Raw genomic sequence first — 25,280 nt, forward strand, 5'->3', positions numbered from 1 at the left:
ATCTCTCCCCTGCACAACCAACTCCTCTTCCTCTTCGCTGCTCGGCAGAGGAAGGAAGGCGGTGGGGGCGGCGGGTCCCTGCCCCAGTCCCTGCTGGGCCCTGCCGGGTGCTGCGGGTGCTCCAAGATAACCAGTCGTTCAGCTCAGCGCGGCCCCGCTCTGGGCCACGACCTGTGTCTGGATTTGTCAGCCTTCCCCATCATTTCACCTCATCAGTCTGTGATGTTAAAGCCCATGGTTTATTTATTTCTTTAATTCACTGATAAAGCACATTATCTACAATGATTAATTTTGCATCAGAGAAACAACACTACTACAAATGGTGGTCTAAGACAACCTAGTGGGACTTTCTACAGAGTTCACATCCTAAATCCATCTCTGTTAGCTGTGAAACATCATTCCTCCGTGCGCTTGGCTTCTTCACGGAATTCTTCTACAATCAAGTCCACAGCTCTGTCCCCACGTGGGAAATAAACAGCACTCCCAAGCTAAAGAATAATTAATTTACCATCTTTGAGTGGGGTTGGTTTAAACCTCAAAAATGAGGATTTGTTATTTCACTTAACTGCAATACAACAGGATTATCTCAGATCACAAGATATTCATTCTCTTAGAGTAATTGTGATTGATGAGAATACTGAATGGAAGCAGGATAGTATAATTAATGTGGAGTGATATGGGTCTATGGAAAAGAGAACTTGTCCAATTAACGGAATAATGAATTTCAGCTTGGTCGATAAATGTAATCATTTGGATGCAATATTCTCCATCTTTCATAAACTGTTTGACCTCATACTAACATGACATTTTGATTAGGGAAAAAAACCCCAGAATGATACAAAGCCAAGTTGCCACACATCAGACAAAAACCTAGAAACCGATAGGTCCCACAGCGACTGCAAAGAGGGAAAGACGGAGACGCTTCCCATGGCACTCCATAGGCACAAGTCCTCGGCCTTCTGGAATCTGGAATTTTGCCAGCAGCCTGAAGAAACTATAAAAATATCACTGGTAGAGTTAGGGAGTGACACAAGCTGGGGGAGCTGGCCGCGAGCTCTCCCCCGACCGGGAGTGCCGGGCTGCTGGGCTGGTCAGCAAGGGGGTGTGTCTGCACGTGGCTGAAACTGAACCACACAATCGTCTGGGCACGAGCCGCCCCGGCCACGCGGGCACGGGAACTCTGCCATGAGGTGCTGATTGGGGAGGTGCGAGGGCGGGGACGCTCAGCCAAACGCTGCTGCAGCCGGGGCACGGGTGGAGGCAGCCCCCCTCTGCCACCGGCCCTGCGGCGCCGTCCAGCCGGGCAGGGCTGCGAGGGACTCCCAGGCTGGAGAAGGAGCAGCACAGGGCCGGGCTCGAGGGGCTCAGCCCGCTCGGTGTGGCAGGGGCCGGCATCCCAGTGACACCCCGGAGATGCTGGTAAGGGAGGGCTCCCCGATCCAGCCGACCAAGGCATCGCAAGGACCCCAGGGTTAAGGCTTAAACTAAGCAGGTTTAGACTACAGTGGGATTTTTTTACAGTGAGGGCAATTAGCTATTAGGAGGTTTTTATCAGAGGTTGTAATGGGTTGTAACACTACTTGTTTATTAACTTTTATAATGAGCATGGGATGTTTTTCTAATTGGCCGGCTCTGGTTCAAACAGGAATTAATTTAGGCAATCCTGCAGCCACGAAGACAGGGGTGACACGGTCACAAGGGTCCTTTCTGCAAGCGTGTAACCTCTTGACATAACTTCACACCCCTCTGCTTGCCCTCTTTACCTGATAGCTGCTATTTAAATGAATGCACATATCTGTACAGCAGCAGGTCTCTGGATATTGCGGACGTCAATCGCATGTGACCTCAGCGACTGGTGCACGCACGTCACGCGCATGCGCCCAGGAGATCAGGCAAATGCTGGCAGCAGGGAGGTGGGAGGGCTGGGGTCAGCGAGGGAAGCTCCGAGGAGCGTGGGGGAGGAGCAGGAGGGCTCGGCTCCAGCGTCCCCACAGCAGAGGAGCCGCCGTGCCAGGCTGCGCGAGGTCCAGGCGGCGGCTCTCCCACCGCCCACCGCATCACTTGAAGACGGACGGAAACGTCGGGCAGTCGGGAGACTTCATCTTCTTCATGAACTTCTTGAACTCTTTGTTCTTCTTGTCCCACTTGTAGATGGCCGTCAGCAGGTACTGGGTCTTCACCTGGCGGCCCATGATGAGGAAGTAGTGGCCCAGATTGTCCAGCTGATGGCAGGGACAGTCAGCCCCGTTCTTCAGGAACAGCACCAGCTTCTTCAGGTTCTTCTTCCGGATGGGCCCCAGCTTCAGCGCCTTCCTCTTCCGCGGGACGATCATCTTGTCCCCGTTCTCCTTCTTCACTTCCTTTATGGTCATCTTAAGGGCTGAAAAACAAGCCAGAGGAAGGGAAAAAACAAAATGACTCCTGAGCAGCCTTCACCAGCACAAAGGCTTTGCCAAGTGAGCCTGGGGGCGAGGGGGCCCCAGGACGGCCGCAGCGCCCTGCCCAGCTGCCAGCGCCCAGCGTCCCGCACCACCGCCCCGCGTCCCCCGGGTCCCCTCCCCACAGCATCACCCCGGCAATGATGCGGCCCGTGGACAAAATCCCTCACGACTGAAGCGGAGCCACCCCTGTGCCCGGGAGAGCATCGAGGTAGAACACCAACGTGTTTCCCTTCCCCCCAGCAAAGCATGCCGGGCGCTTTTTATTTGAGAGAAGATTTGCTCAGCTGGTGACATGCTCTGTGGTACCAAAACTGAGTAAACAAGGTGATTTCCCTGCTCTAGATGCATGGAGAGGCTCTTTAAAGGGCCATTTAAAAGGGCAGCTTGGCTTCTCGAGCATTTGTTTGCAGTCGCTCCCGGCCCTCCAGTGCCTGTGGAACAAGTTTCCAAGCACTGAACGTCTCACCCTCGAGTAGCGAAGCCCCCGGCCCCGTCTACGGGACCCGCACGTAGGAGGCAGAGCCAGGCGGAGCAGCCACACGCCTGTACCTTCCCCAGGAGAAGGTGAGTTAATCCGATACAACTTCCATGGAAAATATTCTCCTCTTTGGGTTCAGCATTTTCCTGAGTTAATCACAACCCGAATGAAAAAAAAAAAAAATGTTCCTTTGCCACAGCCATGAAGAGGAATTTAGTATACATGGGAAAAATGATGAAAATGTGTTGTACATTAAAGTATCACTTCTGTGCCATTTGGCTCTGCCTCATTTTGGGGGAAAAGCACATATGGCCAAAAATTACTAACATATTTCCATCATTTGGGAGTTTACTTCAGAGCTGCAGATAAATAGTGCTTGGATAGGTGATTAATTGTCTGCTGTCCCTTCTCATTTGACTCTCAGAGCATGAGCAGCAGACAGCATGCAGAAGCCTCTGGCTCTGGCAGGGAGACGGGTCCCTGCAGCATCGTTCCTTGAAGTTTTGCTCTGCTGGAACTTGTAGCAACGAACACACGTTGCTTTCTGGACAGCAGCTCTGCTTGCCATTCCAGACACGAATGGCAGCAGGACAGCGCGATGACAATCCTGAGAAGGCAGCAGAGTCTCTCTATTACCCTCGTGCTCCCAGCCACCACACTGGCAACAGGAATAACAGTATTTATCTGCCCACGTGCCAAAAACGCCTGCTGTGTTTGCCAAGAGCCCTGTCGTGTTATACTGTTACTGTACAAGACAGTAATCCAGGACTGGAAACCTAAGCGAAATTTTCATTCCATCTGTTTTCCAAATTCAGGACGTTTAAGGAGCTAAAGAGACTCAAGCTTTAAGGAGCTAAAGACGCTGAACCAGATCAATTTGCAACAAATCTGGAAAATGAAGCAAGTAGTTTTCAGGCAGTTCTAAGCTCCATGATATTAACTGGGCGGCGCAGCAGCATCCCTCAATGTGAACCTCAATTTCTTTATCTGTTCTGACTTTGAACTCTTGCACTAAGCACAGTGGTTGCCAGTGCAGGAGGAATGTTATAACACCAGTAATAAGAGACTTTTTCAAAATGGCTTCTTTGCAAATTGCTTTGCTGTGATCGCTGCAAGTTTAGATTGTTGTTGCTAGAGCAAGAAAACAATCTGGCAGCTTGTGGAGGTGCTGTTCTACTCCAAGTACCATAGTCTGTGGCAGACAAGGAGGGTCTGGTACCCCTGTGCCGTGGGAGCTCACAGCTGCCCCCCTCCCTGCACAGCGCCGCTCATCTGTTCGCCAGCCGGCGATGCAGGAGCTGCCCAGGTGAACTGTAAATCCGGACGTGAACTAAAAACTCATCCAAAGCTCGCTCGTGCAAAGCAGAGCACAGAGCCAAGATCAGATAACGCCAAGGAGGACCAACGAGGGAGGAGGCTGACCGGGGTGCAAATAGTTTGCCAGCAACAATGCCCTTCTTGTCATCAGCCCCAGCGGGAGTCTGCAGCGCTACCCAGGTGAAATGCAGGCTCAAGGACTACCAAGTTTCGGCTGCCTTGCTGTGGGCTAAGCAGTCACATGAGAAAAAAAACGGCATTATAACCACTGCTCAGTTGTCATTCCTCTGCCAGTGGCTCCCCAGTCCCCCCTTGCTCCCCTTCCTTGGGCCATGTTCCTTAAGCTCAGACCTGCTTTCCAGGCGAGACTCCCAGCACAAAAGTCACGTTTCGCAGCAGCGGGGCCAGACACGCAGCTCTGGCATGGTCCACGCACATCAGAAAAGCGGAGCCTGAGGGCGCGTTCGTTCCCAGCCGCACACCCGGCGCTGGGAGCACACCACCACGCAGCGGGAGGCAGCCCCTCGGCTCGTGCCTTGCCTAAAACACAAAGGATTTGGCAGGGGGGGACCATCATGCGACTCGCCGCCGCTGCAGCTGGCCTGGCATCCCTCCGGCCCCGGGGACACCTCCGCCCCAGCAGCGGGGGAACGGCTCGCGCGGGACGGATTGAGTCTTGGCTCCAGGACCCAGCTGAGCTGCCAAAGCAAACAGCTTCCCCCCTGGGAGCCCTGGCCTTTCCGCTCCCGCCGCGCCACACCAAATCTGTCTCAGCGCCGGGCGGGAGAAGAGATGAAATTGCCTCCAGGACCCCAGGACGCGCTTGCTCGCACACACTAAATCTTCAGCCATCGCTGCCAGGAGGGAGCTGACCCCAGGAAGTGACCCGAGGGTTTTTCATAGCACGAGCATGGGCAGCCCCCCCAGCCCGGCAGCACGGCCCTGGGCTGCCCCGGCATCGGCCGCAGCACCGACCCGCGACACCCCGCACGCTGCAGCAGGTCTGCGTTCACACACGCTCCAGCACAACCTCTCAGCAAACCCATGTTCCCTTGTTAAAGTGCAGTCACATCTCCTCACCTAACATGCTCAACGCCTTCCACTTGCACCCGAGCTCCTGTTAATCGAAGTGTCTGTGAGCCTGATGCGCTCACACGGAAAGGCCCTCATGCCCTCTGCCACAAGCGCCTCGGGGGCTGTGGAGAGATCGTGAACCTTCCTGTGAACCGACGGGACCAGGAGCCAGCTCCCGGCCATGCCATGAGAGAGGTGACGCAGAGGAGCCCTGTTCTCTGCCGTCCCAGAAGCGCTGGCAGCCGGCTGCAGCCAGGACCACCCGTAAAGCCAGGACAGCCCCTTCCAGCCAGTCATTGTCTCAGCTCTGCTTGCGCCATCGCTGCTGAGACGCAGTGTGGATCCAGCACAGCATGCTGCCAGGGCTGCAGCCCCTGGGTGCCAGGCAGGGGGCGAGCAGCCTCCCCAGGGATGCCGCACCCCCCTCGGGGACATCCTTGCCCACAGGGACGGGGACAGGGATGTCCCTTGCCGCCGTGCGGGACCGGCCAAGCGGGAGGCTCTCCTCTCCCCTCCCCTCCGACAGCAAGCGCGCCCCAGGGCCGCGTGGCTGAGGGTGCTCGGGGTACAGGGGACTCCTGCACAGCACAGGGAGAGGTTTTACTTTCATGCCATGCGTGGTCCCAAAACATCCTCCCTGTGAGTGCTGCCGGTGCGTCTGCTCACAGGCGAGTCACAGCAGGAGACCTCTTGCACCAGCCAGCGTCCAGCCACCCACTTCAAAGGCTCTTCCCAGAAAACACAGAAGTGAAAGCATTACTCAGGCTGGGAGGGAAAAAACAAAACACAACAAAGGCAGATTTCAGGATTTAATTTGGGACGCAGCAGCTCTCAGCCATGTTGTGTTTACAACAGCAGAAATCATCCCGGGGCGCTAAACCCGCACTTGTCCTTGCTCAGCCCCAGCATTGAGAAGCTGATGTCTGCCCAGGCACGAGCCACTCACCAGCGCTTTGCCATGGCCGGGAGAGCCAGTGCCGAGAGCCCAGCACTGGCACGGAGCCTCTCCCCAGACCCTGCCCAGCGCCACAGCGAGCTGCCAGCACGAGAATCAGACACAGCTGCGCCCAGACTACTGCAAAGGGCCTGCACGCACCAGCCGGCAGCTACAGCCAGCTCCTCCCCAGCATCATTCTCCTGACGCGACACCGCAGCACCAACCAGCCCTGCCTTCTCCCAAGGTGTCACCCCACAGGACCACGCTGCCAGCGACCTCCAGAGTGGGGAAGAGAAGGTCAGCACGGGCAGCCTCACCCCCCCCAGCATCCTCCTCTCCTGCGGCCCCAAGCTGCCTCGCGCTTCCCTCCGCATTGCTCCAACGCCGGGATGCCCAGGGAGGACCAACAAGAGGGGCAGCGGCGGCTCCAGACGTGCAGCTGCCCCACCACCCGTCGCAGCTCCCATGAGCAGAGGGTCAGACCCCGGCCCGGGGTGATGCACCCCCATTAGACCAAGCCATGAATTACACAAACGGCTTGTATCAGATGGTAGCATAGCTCTGCAATCTCTAATGCAGAGAGAGCAGGGAGCGCTGGACATACAAAAACATCTTTTTCTATTTCTACTAATATGAAACAGGGTGTATGGAGGCGTTTGCTCACTCACAGTGAAGTTGCTCTTGGCAGCAGCAGCTCCAAGAACAGCAAAGGCCCTGCAGAGCTGGTTGGGGTCCAGCCTGACAAAGCACAACTCGTGTTTCATCACTTGAAACAATTCTTATCGATGTCCAGCTTTCCAGTCCTACCCCAGCGTGGGGAAAGGGGAAACCCCAGTCTCCCAGGCAAACTGGGAGCACCACGTTAGCGCTGCCCAAGAGCCAAGCATCCTCCTTCCCCGATACCAGCACCGGGGCTCGGGTACCCTCCCCGTGTCCCTGAGGGCTGCGCTGTACCAGGGGCGGCCACAGCCTGAGACACACGAGCCCCTGCATCCTGCTCAGCGTCCACCACCACACACCCACCGTGACCATGCCCCGCAGGCACCTCCAACCCGGAGCCTGGGACTGGGACACCATCTCCGCTGTTCTCCTGCCTGCACGGGCAGGGGCCCCACACCAGCACCTCAGGGGCAGGGAAGGGAACGTGAGAGAAGGGAAAGCTCTGCTATTCCTTCAGCCTCAGTGCTCCTTCCTTGAGAAATCACTCAGAAGGGGGAAACCTGCCAGAAGACACATTAGGGCTGTAACAGGAGAAGGCTGAAGGCAAGGAGCTGTCAGTCATGGGGAAAAATAAACAGCGTGTATTGATTGTACTGCAGTCTCCAGTGCAGCGAGAGCCTGTTCAGCAGGATCCCCCCAGACCCCAGAGAAAGGGCAGAAACAATAAATAAAATCACCAAGAGAAACAGAGAGAGGAATGAACTCCAGGACCAGCCCAGCCTGCACGAGGAGTAAGAAACAAATGCTGGCTGCAGCCCAGGGAGGCTGGGGGAGGCGGCTGCGGGGCACAGGAGGGAGATCTCACGCTTATCTCGCACCCATCGCTGCTCCCAGCACGCCGGAGCTGCACCAGAATCTGATGGCAGTTGGCCCACGCACACGGCGAGGGTCCCCACACCACTCGCTGACCCCCCGCTCCGAGCCGCGGGCGCTGCCTCTGCGGCCTGTTCCCAGCCTCGGCAGCCGGGAGGCACGGGGCGGCACTCGAGGTGCCACCGGACCCGCTGCGTCCTGCGGGGACAGTGGACGCTGCCGCGGCCAGTAACCGAGCACCACACCAGGCGCCGCGCTGGGAGCCGCACGCAGAGGTGGTGGGTCAAAGACGTTCCCCCTTTCCTGGTGCTGGCGCTTCCAAGGAGAGAGCTGGGGTGGAGGAAAGAGGAGGCAGCTCCCGCAAGCTGCCGAGATAAAGAAAGGAGGAGCTCGTCTCCACGTGCCTCCGGCAGTGCCAGCCCAGGTCCCCTCTGCCCACAGGCAGTGCCGACGGCTCCGCCCGGGACGCAGGAGTGGGCAGACGGCTCCCAGCGTGCGGCCATGGCACGGCGAGCCCAGCCAGGGCCGGGTGGGCAGCAGGACATGCTGCCAGCCCAGCACCATCCCGCGCTCAGAGGAGCTGCCGTGGCCCAGCGGGGAGGGGAGCTGCCCCGGGCCAGCACCCAGGAGCCCACACTCACCACTGCCTGAACCAGGGCAAACCCAGGTCCTGCTGGCCCACGAGGCTGGCGGGACCCTGGCACCCCCTGAGCCCCAGTGTCTTGTCCAAGGCCCTCCCCTGGGCCAGGAAGAAAGTCCTTTTTCTTTACAGTGTGTTCACAGCTGGAGGCAGCTCTCTTCTTTCACTGTCCTTGAGACCGACATTGCTCCCAGGGCTGTTACACAGCCACCTCCCACCCTGGCACAGCTGCGCATCAGCGGTGGGCAAAGTGCTCCTCACATCTTGTCTGTGACGAGTCACTGGGGTGTAAGTGAAACCCACTGTAACGTTACTGCAGGAACCAGTGCAGGACCCGCCAACGGCTGCCCCATGCAGCACACCTTAGTTTAAACATTTATTGTACATGTCTGGCTTTGATGAGGACCTGCAACCTGTCAGCTGCCAGTGTTTACCTTGGTGGATGCGCATGAGAAGTCTCACTCTGAAGGGCTGGGAGTTTATTTTAGTGCCAGATGAACAGCTCTCCTTGAGAAATCACTCCCTGACAGTAACACCCCAAGACTAAACAAAGATCCAAGGGCCATGCACTGTGCTTTGAGAAAACTTCCTGAAGCTGATGCCTCCTCCGCTGGCTGCTCTCCGCAGCCGGGACGTCCCCAGGAGCACCCTGCCCCGCATCCCTCCCCTTGCTCTGGCTCCCTGGCTGGCCACAGACGGGCACATCTGGAGGCAGCGCTCATGCACCAGTCACCAGAGGAAGAAAACACCAAATGCAGCTGTAAAAAACGCAAGCAAGTGAGCTCCCCACTGCGACCGAGTCTGGTGACAGGGAGAAGCAGGGGAACAAAAGCATATCCAAGACACGACCAGCTTTCCCTTGTGAAGACAGAGTGATGGTTCACACACAGCAGACATCAGCTGTGTCCTGCTCAGCTGCCTTTGGACTTCTCTACAGTAGGGAGGTCATCTTGTTTTCAAATGAAAAACCTCTTTTCGAGACAGAAAGAGAAAACAGGAGTGGGAAGGAGGAGCAACCTCATCATCAGCAAGAGTTCTGACATGTTTAAAAAATAAAGTTACATGTTAGGGTTGTGCTGATCCGCAAGTCAGGCAGGTGCACTGACACCCATGGCGATACCTGACATGACGGCTAAAGCGACCCCAACGGCTCACACGAGCAGGTTCAAATCCAGCCGCGTGTGTTTGTGTGAGCTGCTGTCACCTGGACGTGGGCGTAGGGCACTCGGTGACACCTCCAAGCCCCCCGACTCAGCGGGGAGGGCCGCCCTCGGCCCCTCAGGCAGAGCGGAGCTCCTCCCGGAGAGCCAAGCCTGCAGGGCCGGCTCCCACATCTCTCTCCGTGCTGGGACCCAGCACGGCCGGCCTGGGAACAGGGACCCGTCCCCACCACCCCCAACCACAGGCTTCTGTGAAAACCTTCACAGCTGTTTTGGACAGACCGGGGCAGGCACAGGGGCTGAGGTCGTCTCTCCTTGCTGCTCCGCTGCTCGCAGTGCACAGTGACGCTCTGCCTGGCCACTCGCCGCAGCCCTACCCGGGGAGCTGCCTGCCAAGAAATATTTCCATCTTCTGGATGCTGTCACCACAAAATTTCCCAATAACCAACTTACTCTGTGGGCAAGTCAATGTCTGAAGCTGCTCTGCCGAGGCTGTGAATACTTCTGGTTTGGCCTCTGCTCCCCGTTGTGTAACCATCCCAGAGCACGGGGAGGATATTTAGCGGCAGAGGCTGATGACAAGCATGCGGTTAAACTTGCATTTCCCTTCCCAGCGCTCGCCCACCAGCGGGATGCCACCTCAGCTTGCTCCTCGCGCCTCCAGGGAGGTGACCGGTATCGCAGCCACCCACCGACAGCAGGGCCGCCGCTGCCACCCGGCTAGTGCCACCCGCCCCCCTGCCAGGAGAGGGGTCCCCCAGCCCAGAGCCCCTGGGCTGGGCAATGCCTCTGCGTCCCCACAAACCCAGGCATGCAGCCCCTGCCCAAACCAGGGGCGCCACTCCCAGAGGCCGCTCGTTCCCTCCCTCGCGCTGGGAAGGTCCCTCCAGCCTCCCCCCACAGATGCCGCGGGCTGGGGCAGCTCCTGCTCCCGCTGGTCTCAGGCCTGCCCGGGGCAGAGCTGGGAGCTCGGCTCACCCCGCTCCGAGCACTCGGCACGTCCCGCTCCCCAGCCCCGCTGCCGCACTGAACTCGCGCATCTGTTACCCGACCCAGCTAGAAACACGCGCATTCCTGGGAAACTATTGCATGAGTGTTCCTGTTGATGCTTTTCCCTGTTAGAAAAAGCCTGTTCTGAACTTAGGACTTCTGGCATACCAAATCTGCAGGAGAGTTGGGAATTCATTTCCAGCAGAAGGGTAACAGGCCAGCATGCAGAGCAGGTTGGGGTTTGCAGAGTGCGCTCTGGCACAGGGCACATTCAAGCGCTAATCCCCCAGGAATGCACACCTTGTTCAATATGCCTTTAATAACCTTCCGGGGAAGTTACATACACCAGCAAGGATGTCAAAACCAGTTAATTCGGGGTTTGATCTGCGAAAGCTAATATTTTTCCCTGCGATACTTCTTTTTAAAATGAAGTGCTGTTTACCTACAATTGTCTGACTCACTCAGTCATAATATATTCAGAACACTGCTTCCAAGTAGCTCTGCATTTTTTAAGCTCACTGCTCGGCCCTAGCTAGACAAGGACTGGCTTTGGGTTTTTACACTGAGACTGCACAATAGCTGCAAAACTTTGCTAAAAAGAAACTCTGCAGTACAAGCAATCTGAGGGGAGGAGGACACTGGTTTGCTTCCCTATGACTGCAAGCAGAGTAAGGGTCCACGCTAGGCATAGCTCCTGCGAGCACACGAGAGCACGGGAACAGAAGGGTTAAGTTACGAACCCCACTGAGCTCACCAAAGCAAGGCACTGCCCCTTCTGCCCCATCCCCAGACGACAGACCAACACCACCTGGTTCCCCGCTCCAGCTGGGGTCCCACAGCCCGCAGCATCGCCGCTCCGGCGGGCGACCCCGCGCTCGGGGGCCCTGGCCCACACGGTGTTTCGCCAGGTGGGGCGGGGGACGCTCAGGCAATGGAGCGCTGATGGTGGGACCCCCCTGTCCCGGCCCCCGGGCACGCTCGGCTGCAGGAGCCGGACACGTCCAGTCCCGTCCAGTCCAGTCCAGTCCCGTCCCACCGTGTCCCGCCACCCGCCTCCGTGCGCCGACACTGACATCTAGAGGCACTCGCCTCGGGGAAGGGCCACGGCTGCCCACGGGCGACCAGGCCACCCTGCACGGCCGGCCGCCCCGCTCTCAGGGCAGGCAGGGCAACGTGGTGGTCCGGGATCCGGCCCACTCAGGAGCCACGCTGCCCTGTGCCCCCGGGAAAGCCTCCCCGCGCCCCCAGAGCCCTCCTTACCAAACTCGCTGGCACACAGGTGCTCCACAATGGCCTCCGACTTCATCTCGTTGTCGCAAGGGGGACACACAGTCGTTCCTGGCAAGAGGAGAGAGGAGGTGGTGAGGAGCCAGCTCGAGAGAGCGTGGTGCCGGGCTGCCTGTGCTGTCAAACCTCAGCCCTCGAGGGGGGCACAAGCCCAGGCGCCCTGCCACGGGGCCCCAGGTGCCAGCCCCCAGGCAGGGGTCAGGAGCCATCCAGCGGCTCACCGGGCAGCACTGGCCACGGGCAGCCTCCTGCCAGCCCCACTCCAGCCGCTGCCAGCAGCCCCAGCGCCGGGCACAGGCAGGGGCAGGCAGCTGCCAAGAGTGGGAGGACAGTGCTGGCAAGGAGAGGGGTTTTCAGGGCCAGGCACGCAGCTGAGGGGAGCCGCTCGCCGCGGGGCATGGCCCATGGCCTGCTGACATTCCCTTCCCGTGGCGTGCCAAGGCGGGCATGCGGTGCCCAGACCCCGGCACGGAGGGAGGACGGTGCCCAGCGATGGCTCACGCACCCAGGGGCTGCCCTGGCCGGGAGCCACCCGGAGCCAGGCAGGGGGGGTCAGGACTGGCAGGGCCCAGCTCAGCGCAGGTTCCCCCGCGGTGCCGGGACCACCCCACAGGCCGCCCAGGCATCGCGCGGCAAGTCTCTCACCTCCCACCCTGCCCCGGAGTGGCACCAGTTGGCAGCGGACCCACACAGCTCTCGTGTGCGCTGCCCACCTCCAGAAGCCCCTCCAGTGTGACCCCGAGAGTGGACATCTTCTCTGTTTTGGTTTTGGCCTGCCGGGCAGCCTCACAGCTCCCGCCAAGGAGAGCCAGCTCTGCTTGCCAGCCACCGGCAGTGGCCGACATCCTCCTCTTGGGAAATGCCAGCCCAGGCGATTTCATCAGGATCCGTCCTGGGACGAAAGCTCACTTCACCCAGAGAATAAAAATCTGTTTCCAGGTTCCCGTCTCCAGCCGGAGCAGAGACCACCCAGCAGCACAGACGCAGATTTGTGCTACTGGCGGATGAATTTATTGAGCTGGGAGATGTTGCTTCTGTTCCTGGTCCAGCAGAACGGAGGGCTCTTTCCCACACAAGGGAGTTATTCTCAGGGACGGTGCTGCAGCAAAACATCTGCCGGTTCCTGCGTGCAGACAGAGCACTCGCCCCTTTCCAGCCCTCAGCCAGGCCAGCAAAACCCACAGTGCTGCTGGACAGAAAAAACAGAGAGGTCTCCCAGCAAGAGGGGTCCAGAGCCAGAACGGCTGGTGAGGGAGGCACGGCCACGACCCGCGCCGACCACAGAGTCGAGTCTCCTCAGTCACAGATGCCCCACGGGGTTTCAGGCAAGACATTTGTTTTCTGTGGCTTGTTCTTCCCCTCTCGCCCCCCCAGATCTGTTCTGTGCCAAATGCTAATTCCTGGGGTCATGCACCACGTCTTTATTAATCACACACGCAGAGCACCTGGCCTGCCGATCGCCCCGATGTGCACATCGCAGCGCCCAACCGCTGATTTAACAGTCCCATTCCCGGTACCTCCGCTCCTGGGAGAGCCACCCACCACCCGGGTAACATCCTCTTCCAAAACCCCAACGTGCAATTGCCACTTCTACCATCTTAGCTTAGAGGGACACAGGCAGAAGCCAGCCTTTGGGGACATGATGACGTCCCCAACACTTTATTTTTAAGATCAGCAGTCAGAATATTTCCATCCAGGCTGCACACTTAATGAGCTCACGATGAGGGAGAGGGGATGCTGGCGGGGGGGTGACAGCCCCAGCGGCCTGTCTCTGCTGCTTTGCCAGGAGTGAGCCGCTGTGCTGGGGACCACCCTCAGGAACGAGAGGGGGTTCCCGTCACGCATGAGGTTATCTCCGCACACCCCAGTGTGCGAAGCACTTCGATGTGCCTCACAGCCAAAGCACATGCTAGGAGACTGGCCGAGCCTACGCGGGCCAGACAAACAACGTGAAAGCCACCTCTGTGTCTACCCTGTGAGCTTTCCAGGCAACCAAAGAAAAAAAATTCCCCCAAATGGAAAATAAGACTCATTGTTCCCTGGTGAAGACACAAGTTTTGTTTTAGCTGTGCTATGGCAGCCCCTGGCAACACTCTGGCACACCCGGGATGACAGGGACCCCCGCCTCGCTACGGTCAGGGCCTGGAGCCAGCAGGCGTCCCGCTGCCGGGCTGCCACGTCCCTGCACCCGGTTAAACCCCAGCGTGTCACCCCAGGCTGGGAGCACCCCCGCGGCCTGGCAAGCACCCGGCGCTCCCCCCTGCTGCACGCCAGGCAGCTCCACACGCGGGAGCATCCTCCAGCCCTGCTGCCGTGGGTCACCCCGTCACGCCAAGGTCAGGAACACGAACACCAGGGGCCCAACCAGCTCTGTGCCCCAGGAAAACTGCTATTTCCTGGAGCCACAGCTACCCCGAAGCCGCATGCCCTGACACCCTTCCCGAGGCACCACGGCCAACATCTTCCATGGCGCTGCCCAACCCACCTTCCCCATCCTGCGCGATCCCAGGCTGAAGGAGCCCACAAGGAGCCCATCCACCATCCACGATTCGGGTCCTCCCGCCTCAGGCAGCGGCCCAGCGGCAGCCGCACACTCCACGGCACCGGCACAGCCGCCTGCCTCCTCGCCTGCTGCGGTTTGGCCGGGGCCCATCTTCTGCAGTTGACAGCTCTACTCCAGGAACAACCTTAGCCTGCTTCCAGCTCGCTTTTTCCCTGCTGACCATTTTCTAACGCCTGGCTTTAGAGGCAGCTTACTCCAGGGGCAGGAGAAGGAATGTGTAATGCTATATTAATCTGCAACTCCCCTGATGCCGCCTGTGGGCCTGCAGGCTTTACCGCCTCATGCTTAAGGAGAAAGGAATTCAGCAGGTCAGCTCTTTGAGAGGCAGAAACAAATTCCAATTTTGAGGTGTTAATGGGGAAAAATACTGAAAGGACTCGTTCTTATTGGTGCCCAGAGAAAAGGGGGGACACTGCTGGGTTCTGACCCTCTTTGAATCAACAGGAAACACACCCTGGTGCCCGAGACCGAAGGGGCTCCAGGAGCTGGCGCTGACAGAAGACGCACACGGACTGTGGACAGGGCAGAGCCCCGGGCAGAGGGAACAGGGATGAGGGCTGAACCGCAGCGGCCACCCCTCGTCTGCACGAGGCGGCAGCGCCAGCGGCCAAAGCACTGGGTCCAGCCCCCGCCGTCGCTGCAGGCCACCCGCGGACCTTCACCGGCACAGGCGACCTGGCCCTGCCGGTTTACAGCCCAGCAGCGGTCGCAGTTAATTTTTGAGTTTGCTCTGTTCACTCCAAGCTGTTTGGGGCAAGAGCGTCCCAGCACGCGGCGCACGTGGCACCCGAGCTTCACCAACCAAAGGGTGTTCGTAGGAAAACGCACACCAGATCCCTCTGCCCAAACCAGCGTTGACATACAGGTGGGCACACCTCAGGGCAGCGCGTCCAGGCCAGCAGATTACCTGGGGTCTGGCCTCCTCACCTTGAAGAAGCGTTTGTTAGCAAGATTGCTCGTTCCCTCACAGGAAAGCGCCCCGGTGCAATGGGCACAGGGAGCTCAGCCGGACACCTCCAGAGCTGCAGGGGCTCAGCTACAGCAGTGCAAGACTTTCCTCTTGAAATGGGGGATGTGAAGATGCCTGCTTATACTTTTCCACTGAATGCTGAGGAGAGTTCTCATTTGCACAACAATTTTAAAGACTTACTTTCTGTAAACATCCTTGCAAGCAAATTGCTCCTTTAGAAGTGCTTGGGACATAAGCACTTTGTGAAGCCATTTAGCAGAGGGTGGTTTATCTGAGTGGCTGCAATTCTTCCTTGCAATACTCACCCAGCTCCGATTTATGGTTCGCTCCAAGAACAAGTTCATACACCCTAAAGCTTGTGCAAAATGAGGCCTCTCTGCAGCCCAAACAGGACCAGCAGTAGACCCACAAAGGACTCAAACCTGAGCTGGTGTAATTCCTTGTAATAAAGTCACTTGAGCGATGCCTGTGAACGGCAGCAGGGTGCCCAAATGCTGTGCTGATGCGCAACAGCAGCACCACGAGAAAGCGGTAATGGCCCACCCCAATGCTGCTATCGAGACAGGTCTGAAGGGTGATCAGAAAGTTATTTGTTAAACTACACAAGGGAAAACTTAGAAGATGCTGCTCATCTATAAGACTGTTCCTGGGTCTTGGGTCATTAACGTCTCTAAAATGACCCGCAGAGCTCAAACTCTGTTTCGGATCTTGGAAGGGGCAGCTCAGACCCAGCTGCCCCAGGAGCACGCTCGGCTGCAAGCCCCTGGGGAATAAAAGTGACCTTTGTACCCACAACACAGAACGTGACTGCAGTCTTGACCAAGGGTCTAGGTTCACCCAGGACAGATGATTTTAGAGCCTTCCTGGAAAACAAAGAGCTTCCTCCAGCACTCACATCAGTAAGCGCAAGCCACGGCGAGGAAGCCAGTGTGGCTGCGCTGCCAGCGGTGCCGTGCGGGGAGAGACTGGGTCCCCGGGAGTGAGAGCAGCCAAACCTCACCCTGGGCACACGCTTCACACCCCACCTGCCTCCAATGCCACTGTCGAGACACAACCAAGGCTCCCGGCACAGCTCCGGCGGGTCGAGCTCAGGTGTCCCCCCCCACCCATCCCAGGCAGGCTGCTTGCCCGCAGCCACTGCCCATCCCGCTCACCCCACCACCTTCCGCTTCCCTCCCCGTGCCCGCACGCCAGCTCCTGAGGACACCCCCAGGGCATCACCCCTCTGCTGCAGGACGCGCTCCCCTCCTGCCCCAGAACCGAAGGGCTCCCTGAAGCACCGGCCCCGCCGGGATGCGCGGGATAACGCTGCACAGCCCCGGCAAGCTGGGAGAGGGGTCCCCGCTGAGCACAGCCCGGTACAGCCTTTGTCTGTAAAGGTAACCCCATGCGAGCAGCCGCTGCGAAGGGCGACCTTCCCTCCAGAAGGGCTCCAGACACGGCACAGGAGCCATCGCTCAGCCCCACGCGCGGCTCCCCGGTCCCTGAGCCCCTCCCGAGCGCCTGCACTATCTCCCACTGAAATCAGGACTGCCCGACCCTTTCAGTGAAGCTCTGGACGCAGGAAAGCATCACACTCTTATAGCCCTCTGCCTTCTCCCGCTACAAACACCACTCCTGCCAGCTTTTCAAAGCGCTCCGCGGCAGAATGCTGAAGCAACGCCAGGATATTTATTTTAAAAGTTTTCAGCAACAAGCCAGACTCACTGCAACTCGCACAAACAAGCCAGTCTGGCACCAGACAGACCCGCTGTACGTAATGGAAACGAGCACCACGACCACTCTCCCCGGTTGTTTCTTGGTAAACCTCTTGCCCCCTCGCCGGCGCAGAGCCCACCTGAGAGGGCAGGGCTGGATCTCCCCGGGCTGGATCAGCCACCGGCCGCCCCACTCTCGTCCCGGGGAGCAGGGTACCCCGCCAGCATTCCTGTCACTACTCACTCCGGTCAGGCAGCGCTTTCTGCCGTAGGGGATGGTGCGTCCTGCTGCTGCCAAGAACAGCCGTGCAGGAGCCGGGCTTGAGAGAGAAACCGCTGCCGGGGTGGTGGAGGCAGTGGCTGGAGCTGCTGGGGACGGAGGGTCGCAGCCCTGGTCCATCGGGAGCCAGAGCCCAGCCCCAGTGCCCGCGCGGGATCAGAGCGGCCACGTGCCTGCCGTGTCCCGGCACCTTCTGCCCCGGGACAGAGGCGAGGAGCTGGCAGGGCGTCCTGCCCTCCTCGGACAGGAGAGCCCGCAGGGTGCTCGGAGGCTGGCGCAGGGCTGCTGCCACGAAACAGAGTTGGGGTGAGCCTCCTCCTGCTGCAATACCCCCTCCAGTCCACGTGCCCCCTCCTGGGCGAGCACTTGCCCCGTCAGCTCGGAGGAAAGCGCCGGGAGTGGGGCAGCAGCGCCCGTCACACCTTACCTTTGGGCCTGGAGACCTCGGTGGCATTGGGGGCCGTCATGGCGATGCAGACGTCGTCCTGGGGGAACTGATCACACTTGAGCATCTCGGGCCAGAAGAAGCCAAAGAACTGCATGACGGGCTCACAGGAGTCGCGCACGGCCTCGCAGAGCCAGCGGCACGGGTAGACCGGCCGGTCCAGGCAGACAGGGGCGAAGAGGGAGCAGAGGAAGACCTGGGTGCCCATGTGGCAGTTCTTGTTGAGCAGCGGCACCCAGCTGCTCGCCTGGTGCTTCACCTCGGCCATGGTCTCGTGGTCCAGCAGGTTGGGCAGCACCATCTTGTCGTAGCCCACGCTGTGGCAGAGCCGCAGGTCGGCGGGGATGGCCACGCACTGGTGGGGTTTGGCGTAGAAGCGCCCGCCCGGGTAGGGGCCCAGGTCGGACTGGTAGCTGACGTAGTCGTACTCGCTGGCCCCGCCGCATGCCAGCAGCCCGGCGGCCACCGACACCAGCGCCCGCAGCGCGGCCCCGCGGGGCCCCCGCACGCTGCCCATGGCCGACACCCGACGCCACTCCCCGACGGGCGCTCGCAGCCGGCGGCCGCCCCCCGGGGACCCTCCCCGCGGCCCCACCGACGGCCCCGCCGCTGCGCCCGGACCGGGGCCCCCCGCCCCTGCCCGGGGCTCCGACCAGCTGCCCCCCGCTCGATGCACGCTGCTGGCAGCACCCCCCGTCGGATGACCCCGGGCCGAACCGAGCCGAGCCGGGCCGAGCCGAGCCGGGCCGAGCCGAGCCGAGCCGAGCCTGGCCGAGCCTGGCCGAGCCGAGCCGAGCCTGGCCGAGCCGAGCCGCCCTCCCCGCTCCCGCCGCCTCGGCCCCGTCTGGCCCCGCCGCCCCGCGCCGCGGGTTTGTGAGTCCCCGACAGCCAATCAGGGCGGCGCCGCCCGCCGCGCGCTCGCCCGCCGGGTGTCAATCAGCGGCCGCGGGAGCCAATCCCGCCCCGCCCCGCCCCGCTCCGCCCGGGCGGGCCCCGACGGCGCCCGCGGCCCCGCGACCGGCCCGGAGCTCCGCGGCCGCGGGGGGAGAAGGGGGGGCGGCCCGGGGCGGGCATCGCCCCCCGACGGCGGCCACCTGCGGCGCGGGCCGTGGGCGGGAGAGAGGCCGCGGGGCCCCGGCCCGGGGAGTGCCGGGGGCGACCAGCGGGGGCAGCGGCGGACCCCGCGGGGCCGTTTCCCCCGTGGGCAGCCCGAGCCCGCCGCCGCCTGGCACCCGGAGCCGGGGCAGCTCTGGGAGGCCCAGGTGCTCCCGAGCAGCTTTTCCGAGGTTGCAGATGTTTCTGGGAACCTGGAGTGGACCGTGCAGACCTCATTTCCCTGTGGACAAATTCCAACAGAAACTATGGTATTTGCGAAAAAAAAAAAAAAAAAAAAAAACAGGAGAAAGAAAGAGTTGGTCTGTTTCTTAAAGAGGTATTGCACCTGGGAACCTGGCTGCCGTCCTGCCAGGGAAGCAGAAGCTGTGCAACAGCAGCATCCCCTGTTCCCCAGTACAATCCTCCACCACCCGTTGCAGAAGGACGCGGGTAAAGCAGGACACAGCGCAGCAGCCGCAGGCCCAGAGCTCCTGGCAGCTTCTCGGAGCGGGAGCTCGGCCACCGCGAGCCGGACAACCAGCAGCCCCGGCCACGTGCCCTGCTCGGAGACAAGCAGGAGGCACTTGGCATGGCCCGGCCGCGTTCACTGCAGCGGTCAGGCGCAGGCTGCTGTGTGCCCCAGGGCCTGCAGAGACTCGCTGCCCTCCGAAGCCACAGCTGGACACGTTGAGGGGGGTGGCCACCAACCTACCCGGGTGCCAGCGCAGGCGCGAAGTCCGATGGCCACTCCGAGGGCAGAGCGGGGTGTCCCTCGGCGCCAGCCGAGCTGCCTCGGTGCCCACGTCCACGAGGTCTGGCCATCGAGCGGCTCTGCCCCCCATGTGCCCGTGCATCCACCTCCCAGGGATCTCTCCTGAGCTCTCCTGAGCTCCCTCCTCCGGACTCATACAAACCTCCTGTTACTGCTGCTGCCTTTTGCTTGAACAGCCTGTGCTATTTAATACAGGAACTACACCTCATTGAGAGGTAAATGGAAGAGGCTCTGCAGCCTGGAAGCGTGAAAGAGCCACTTTCACCTGAGGGCCAAGAGAAGAGAGAAGCCAGTTAGCACCACTAATGAAGTGGAGAATTCAGCAGTAAACAAGAGAAGTCTTGGCCATAAGGTGCCAGGAGCTGAATGAAAGAGGCAATTGGATGGAACAGGCCCTCTCCTGCTGCTCAGGCTCAGGAAATGGCAGCAAAGTACTGATCACTCTTTGCACCAAGAAACAGCTGCAAAATGGAAATCTGACAGCCTAGACTTTTACTAATATCACTTTAGAAACACTGCAACATCTCATTTTGAGAATGTAGAAGATACTGCAGTGTCCCAGCAGCGTGCTGTGATGTGGTGCACAGAACAGGGTGCTGACCTGCTCGAGGGCTGTTTGGCTGGATTTCTCTCAAGTGTCTTTATTTGCACCCAAGTGTTACACCCTCAGGTAGAAGTCTGCTCCAGAATGTGACCCCTGCTCGTCTGGAGCACTCAGAACCAAATTGTGCAAGTAACCCTCCACTTTTAATTGCAAGATCATAGGAAGGTCTCAGACCCTCTCTGTGTTCGGAGTGGCAACGGGTGTGTTTCGCTTGGCAGTGCTATAATCCTTCTGTTCCAGGCTGAGCAGGGTGGTAGAAACATTGCAGGTAGGCAAGCACGATGGGGACTTGGAAAACTCTTGTTCGAAAGTTGGGGAGCTCTCCAAAGGCAACACAGCAGTAACGCTGCGATAAAAATACTGCCAGGATTCTGGTTATCCCCTGCTCAGCAAACACCCCACGGAGCAAGCTAAATGTCCCGTCATGGTCACTCCAGAGAAGTGTGCCACCAGGCACCGGGAGCATTTCACACTGCTTATGGGCTGCTGCAACCCTGACACGCTCTACAGCAGTCGCTGGACTCGAAGGGCTCCCACCACAGTTCAGCGCCCTTGATCCGAGCAGGAAAGCTATGAGATGGCATGCCTTGGCTGCTGAATCCACCCACGCTGAAAGCCTGGACCGTTCTTGAACTCAGCCCAGGGAAGGTCAGTGCTGGCCCCCCTCTCTTCTGTATCTGATACCCACATTCACAGCAGCAGCGCCTGCATGGGAATCCAAGAGTGAATTGTAAACTGAAATACAATTGCCCAGCAAACCATTTTTTCTTTAAAAAAAAAAAAGAGAAGGGAAAAAAAAAAAGAAAAAATCCAATAGCTCTGGTCTAGACCACTAAATTGCTTAATACACAGTATAAGGCCTCTTAAATAGCAGCTGGCCAAGAAGGGCTGCTCTTCCAAAAAACCCCTTTCAAATTGGGCATTAACTTTTCTGAGTGAAGCCTGTGCAGCCATTTCCGTTCATAATTATGTAGCCCACTGCTTCTTAAATCTCTGCACAGTCTCTAATGTCATCATTTAACTTTGCTTTATAGCCATTTATTGCTGCCTCTCCCACAGGGGCTAACATATTCTTATTGAATAATGAGATGCTTTGCAACATGCACAATTTCAGCCATCCCCAGTCCTCTCTTACCCTTTGAAAAGCCCAGCCCAATTAACCGTGCTTATTTCTGGCTCCATTGTTCGTCCCCGCAGTCTGCGGGACCATGCGCTCTGCCCCCCACCGCAGCTTCCTCTGCTCGTGGTGACTGCTCTCCTCCACATCCACCCGTGGCAGGCGCTCGGCCTCGATGGGACGGCTGGGGGCTGACATGCCCCCGCGCTGCTGACACCCAGCTCGCTGCTCGCCACAGTGCTCTCCCGCCCTTCCCGGCCTCCCCAGCCGCGTTGCCCACCAGGCAGTGCTGTGGGGCTGGCATGGCACGGCACAGCACAGCACAGCATGGCATGGCATGGCACGGCACGGCACGGCACGGCACAGCACTGCACGGCACAGCACAGCATGGCATGGCATGGCACAGCACTGCACGGCACAGCACAGCATGGCATGGCACGGCACGGCATGGCACAGCACAGCACAGTACAGCATGGCATGGCATGGCACGGCACAGCATGGCACGGCACGGCATGGCACGGCATGGCATGGCACAGCACGGCATAGCACAGCATGGCATGGCACGGCACGGCACGGCACAGCACGGCATGGCATGGCATGCTCTGCCCCAGCCACCCGGCACTGGAATGTGCGTTCCCTCCATGCCACCCCGGGGAAACAGGCAGGCGTGGGATAATAGAATATATTAGCCCTGAGCCCATTCAGTCCCGGGCTCTTTACGAACAATGCCTGCTAACTGAGCTGATTTTTGCCAAATGACTGGCTTTCGTGCATGAGCAGCAAAGTGGAGCCCCCAAATAGTCCCATGCAACAATCCGGCAACCGCTATTGCCCAGGGCCCATTGTTTTACTGCTGCGTTCGGGGGCATGGAGGAGTCACGGCCTTGCCTGCCCTGGCATTTCTCCCCCGGTTTCCCACCGCTGCACTAGCCCGCTCTCAGCCCCAGCAGAGGCAGCAGCGATGGGGAAGATGAGTCCAGCCGGCCACAGGCCACAGGCCCTGCCCCACGCGAAAACCACCAGCGGCTGCTCCGCGCCGGGGCCTGAGCCCCTCGCTGCCCCTGGCCCCGACAAGGAGGGGACGGGGAGCGGCGGGAGGGGCAGCCACCCCCCACGGGGACCCCACCGTGCCACCTCGGCACGCAGCTCCTGCAGCAGGACAGCTCCTGGACACCCTCCGGGGAATATTTGCTGTGGATTAGACACCCCTGGGCCAGCTGAGCACCGACAGCCCCGCCGGGGTCAGCCTGCTGAGGGGGATGTTAGTTTTGCCATGTTTGTTTTCTGGTGTTCTCAGCGGATAGCTCCGAGGTTCCAATAACATCGATGCAGCCAGGAACGCTCCCTCGCCCCGCAACACCGGAATCTGCGCGGGGAGGTTTTGCAGCTGGAGTGACCCTCTCCACCGCCCCAGCCCGGTGCCCGGCACTGCCCGGGCTGCGGAGGATGCTGACACCGAGAGCCAGCCCACAGCAGGGCTGGGATCAAGGCACACAACAATTCCATCTGATGTCTCCTGTTAGGGTGAAATTAGCACCATTAAACGCTATAACTAAACACAATCAACAAAGGGTTTACTAGCTGAGATAACATATAAAGAACTACAAGAGCTAATGCCTTCAGTGCTGCTGAAACTCTGACCGGCTGCCCCTAGTCCCAGGAGGGAACTGATGGCAAATATTTACAGGGGCTTATAAATATTTATCCTGTAATAACTTGCTGCATTACAGCACATTCTTCTCTATGAGGCTCAGCTTTGCCCTGGACCAGGTGCAGGCTGCTGAGAGGGTCTGTAGCATATATAAAGTTTGTCTAAATAACATCCAGCGAGCGCTGGCGTTCAATAAAGCAGCCAGCAGCTGAACCGCTTGCGTGAAATGCGCTGCAAGTCATTTCTTACCCAACAAAAGAAAAATGTGGCTGGGGAGCACAGGTGTGCAGGCACCTCAGTGTGGGTGCAAACCCCTCCTGTGTTGCCAGAGTAACCTGGGGAAGTGCTGCAAGTCACTGGGGAGCTATAAATCACACCGCTGGGCCGACGCGATGGGCACCTCAGCCTGGGAGCAGCCCCGCAGTGACGGAGCACATGGGGACCCCCGACTGCTTTGGTGAGGACCCCAAAGGAGGGGAGCCGGAGACCTGCCCCCCACGAGGAAATGCCTCCTCTTACTTCTGGCTCTGTGGCAATCCTCTCTCCAAGGAACCAACCTACCGCACCCCAAAGTCACCAGAGATCCCTGAGATTTGCTCTGCACGTGGCAGCTGGGCAGCAGCTCCCCGCAGTGCTGCACAGAGGGGTCCTCTCCAGCGGCTGAAACCTGCAACATCAGCAGGAATCAGAGGGACCAGCTCATCACGGCTCCTCCTTTGCTTCTGCAGACCTGGCAGACCAAAGCCCGAGGGGACCACAGGCTCCTTCGCAGGCACCCGCATTGCTCATGACGGGTCTGAGAGCTCGCCGGGTCTCTTGGCCTCGAAGGAAAGCCGAGCTGTTGGCTGGGGCTTCTGGGAGTTCTTCTTTGGACTCTCCATAACAAAAAACAGAAAATAAATGGCTTTGTAATATTTCCCTGACTTTCCCCAAATGAAAGCTCCTCTCCGCTTCTTCCCAGCCCTCCTCTGTGCTGCGCAGCAAAGTGCAGGTGGTTCTGGGGTGGGTGTCCAGAGCGCGAGCCTGGAGCTGTCAGCGTGGCAGAACCCCGGGAGTGCCGGCTGCCCGTGTCAGGCACCGCCGGACCAGCGCCGTGGGACCAGCACCCCACAGCCAGCACCACGGGACCAGCACAGCACGACCAGCACCACAGGGCCAGCACCCCACAGCCAGCACCACGGGGCCAGCACCACAGGGCCAGCACCACAGGGCCAGCACCGTGCTGTGTCCCTTCCCCAACCTGCAGAGAGGGTTTCCAACCCTGCCATGAGCAGGTCACTCTCTTCATCTGATCCCCGGTGCAAACTTGACCTGCTCAGCAGCAAGGGGAGCCTGGAACCAGCCTTTTGTTGTGCTGTTGTTTGATTTGTTTGGAGGCCAGATATTTCTCTTCCCTCAAATAAATTTTTGAGCCATCTGTCCACTTATTTATTTACCTTTCTCATGCTTAATGGTTTGCAAGAGCATAAGCAGCCTGTGGTTTGGAAACCATGCGACCATCTCCGAGCAGCACCAGAGATGGAGTTCTGAACTACTTTCTAACACGAATAAATAAACAGCATGGAAAGGGTCCATTGTGTATATTGTAGGTTGCTATTTTCTTAACCCTGTCTCATTAAGATGGATGGAGTTTCTGCTTATTAGTAATTTGGCAAGTTCCTCTTTGTGTACACTCTGCACTTCTCACTAATGACGCTTTGCTTCAGTGATTAACAAAAGAGACTTCCAACATAGTCAGTGAAAACACAGCCACGCACTTGGGGCACTGGGATGGAAACCCAATGTTCTGGAGATGCCGTTTGTGGAAGACAAGAAACTGCAGGGAACCCAGAAAAGGAAAAGCTGCTGGTCATAAAACCTTTCCTGACATTCAAATAATTTTGACCTAAGGATACTGGTTGTTTGATTTACATGCACAATTGCAGAGCTGACAGAGCCTATAACAAAGTGATTCAGAGCCCTTCCACCACTGTTCCTAAAACATGTCCGATGGAGATGAAGCTGGCACTGCTACTGCCTGGATTTACAGCTGGCCATTAAAGTATGTTTACAAGCCTTTAGTACAGTGTACACATCTGGTAAATCATTGATTGAACAAATAGCTCCTGGTGTCATGCTCCCTCTGTCAACTTTTTGCACTACTATGTTACCCAGCCCAGAATCATCCACCCAAGCAAGCAGCCATGCACATACCCGGGTCTGCACGTGTGTCCTGGGTTGTCACTGCAA

At 58.8% G+C, this 25,280-nt stretch overlaps 1 protein-coding gene across 2 annotated transcripts; it reads right to left on the reverse strand.

Annotated features, from left to right (window-relative positions):
- Positions 1–220: 220 nt before the first annotated feature.
- On the reverse strand, positions 221–18,639 carry SFRP1 (secreted frizzled related protein 1). 2 transcript variants are annotated; one of them, XM_074808190.1, is made up of 3 exons: positions 17,795–18,639; positions 11,831–11,908; positions 221–2,380 (listed from the first exon to the last, which is right to left on the reverse strand). In XM_074808190.1, the coding sequence occupies exons 1-3, from the start codon at positions 18,327–18,329 to the stop codon at positions 2,058–2,060; spliced, it is 936 nt and encodes a 311-aa protein (XP_074664291.1). In that variant the 5' UTR covers positions 18,330–18,639; the 3' UTR covers positions 221–2,057. The 2 variants fall into 2 exon arrangements, with proteins under 2 accessions (XP_074664291.1, XP_074664292.1); XM_074808191.1 differs by lacking the exons at positions 221–2,380; positions 11,831–11,908 and adding an exon at positions 17,058–17,652.
- Positions 18,640–25,280: the final 6,641 nt, after the last annotated feature.

The sequence above is a fragment of the Strix aluco genome, chromosome 28, assembly GCF_031877795.1.
Source record: "Strix aluco isolate bStrAlu1 chromosome 28, bStrAlu1.hap1, whole genome shotgun sequence".
NCBI classification, from domain to species: Eukaryota; Metazoa; Chordata; class Aves; order Strigiformes; family Strigidae; genus Strix; species Strix aluco.

Bases quoted from the DNA above. Each gene is read 5' to 3' on its own strand.
- SFRP1 (XM_074808190.1), bottom strand. From the start codon at position 18,329: ATGGGCAGCGTGCGGGGGCCCCGCGGGGCCGCGCTGCGGGCGCTGGTG. The intron at 11,909-17,794 runs GTAAGGTGTGAC...TCCTCTTGCCAG, and splicing joins CGAGGTCTCCAGGCCCAAAG to GAACGACTGTGTGTCCCCCT. The intron at 2,381-11,830 runs GTAAGGAGGGCT...CTTGTTTTTCAG, and splicing joins CCTGTGTGCCAGCGAGTTTG to CCCTTAAGATGACCATAAAG.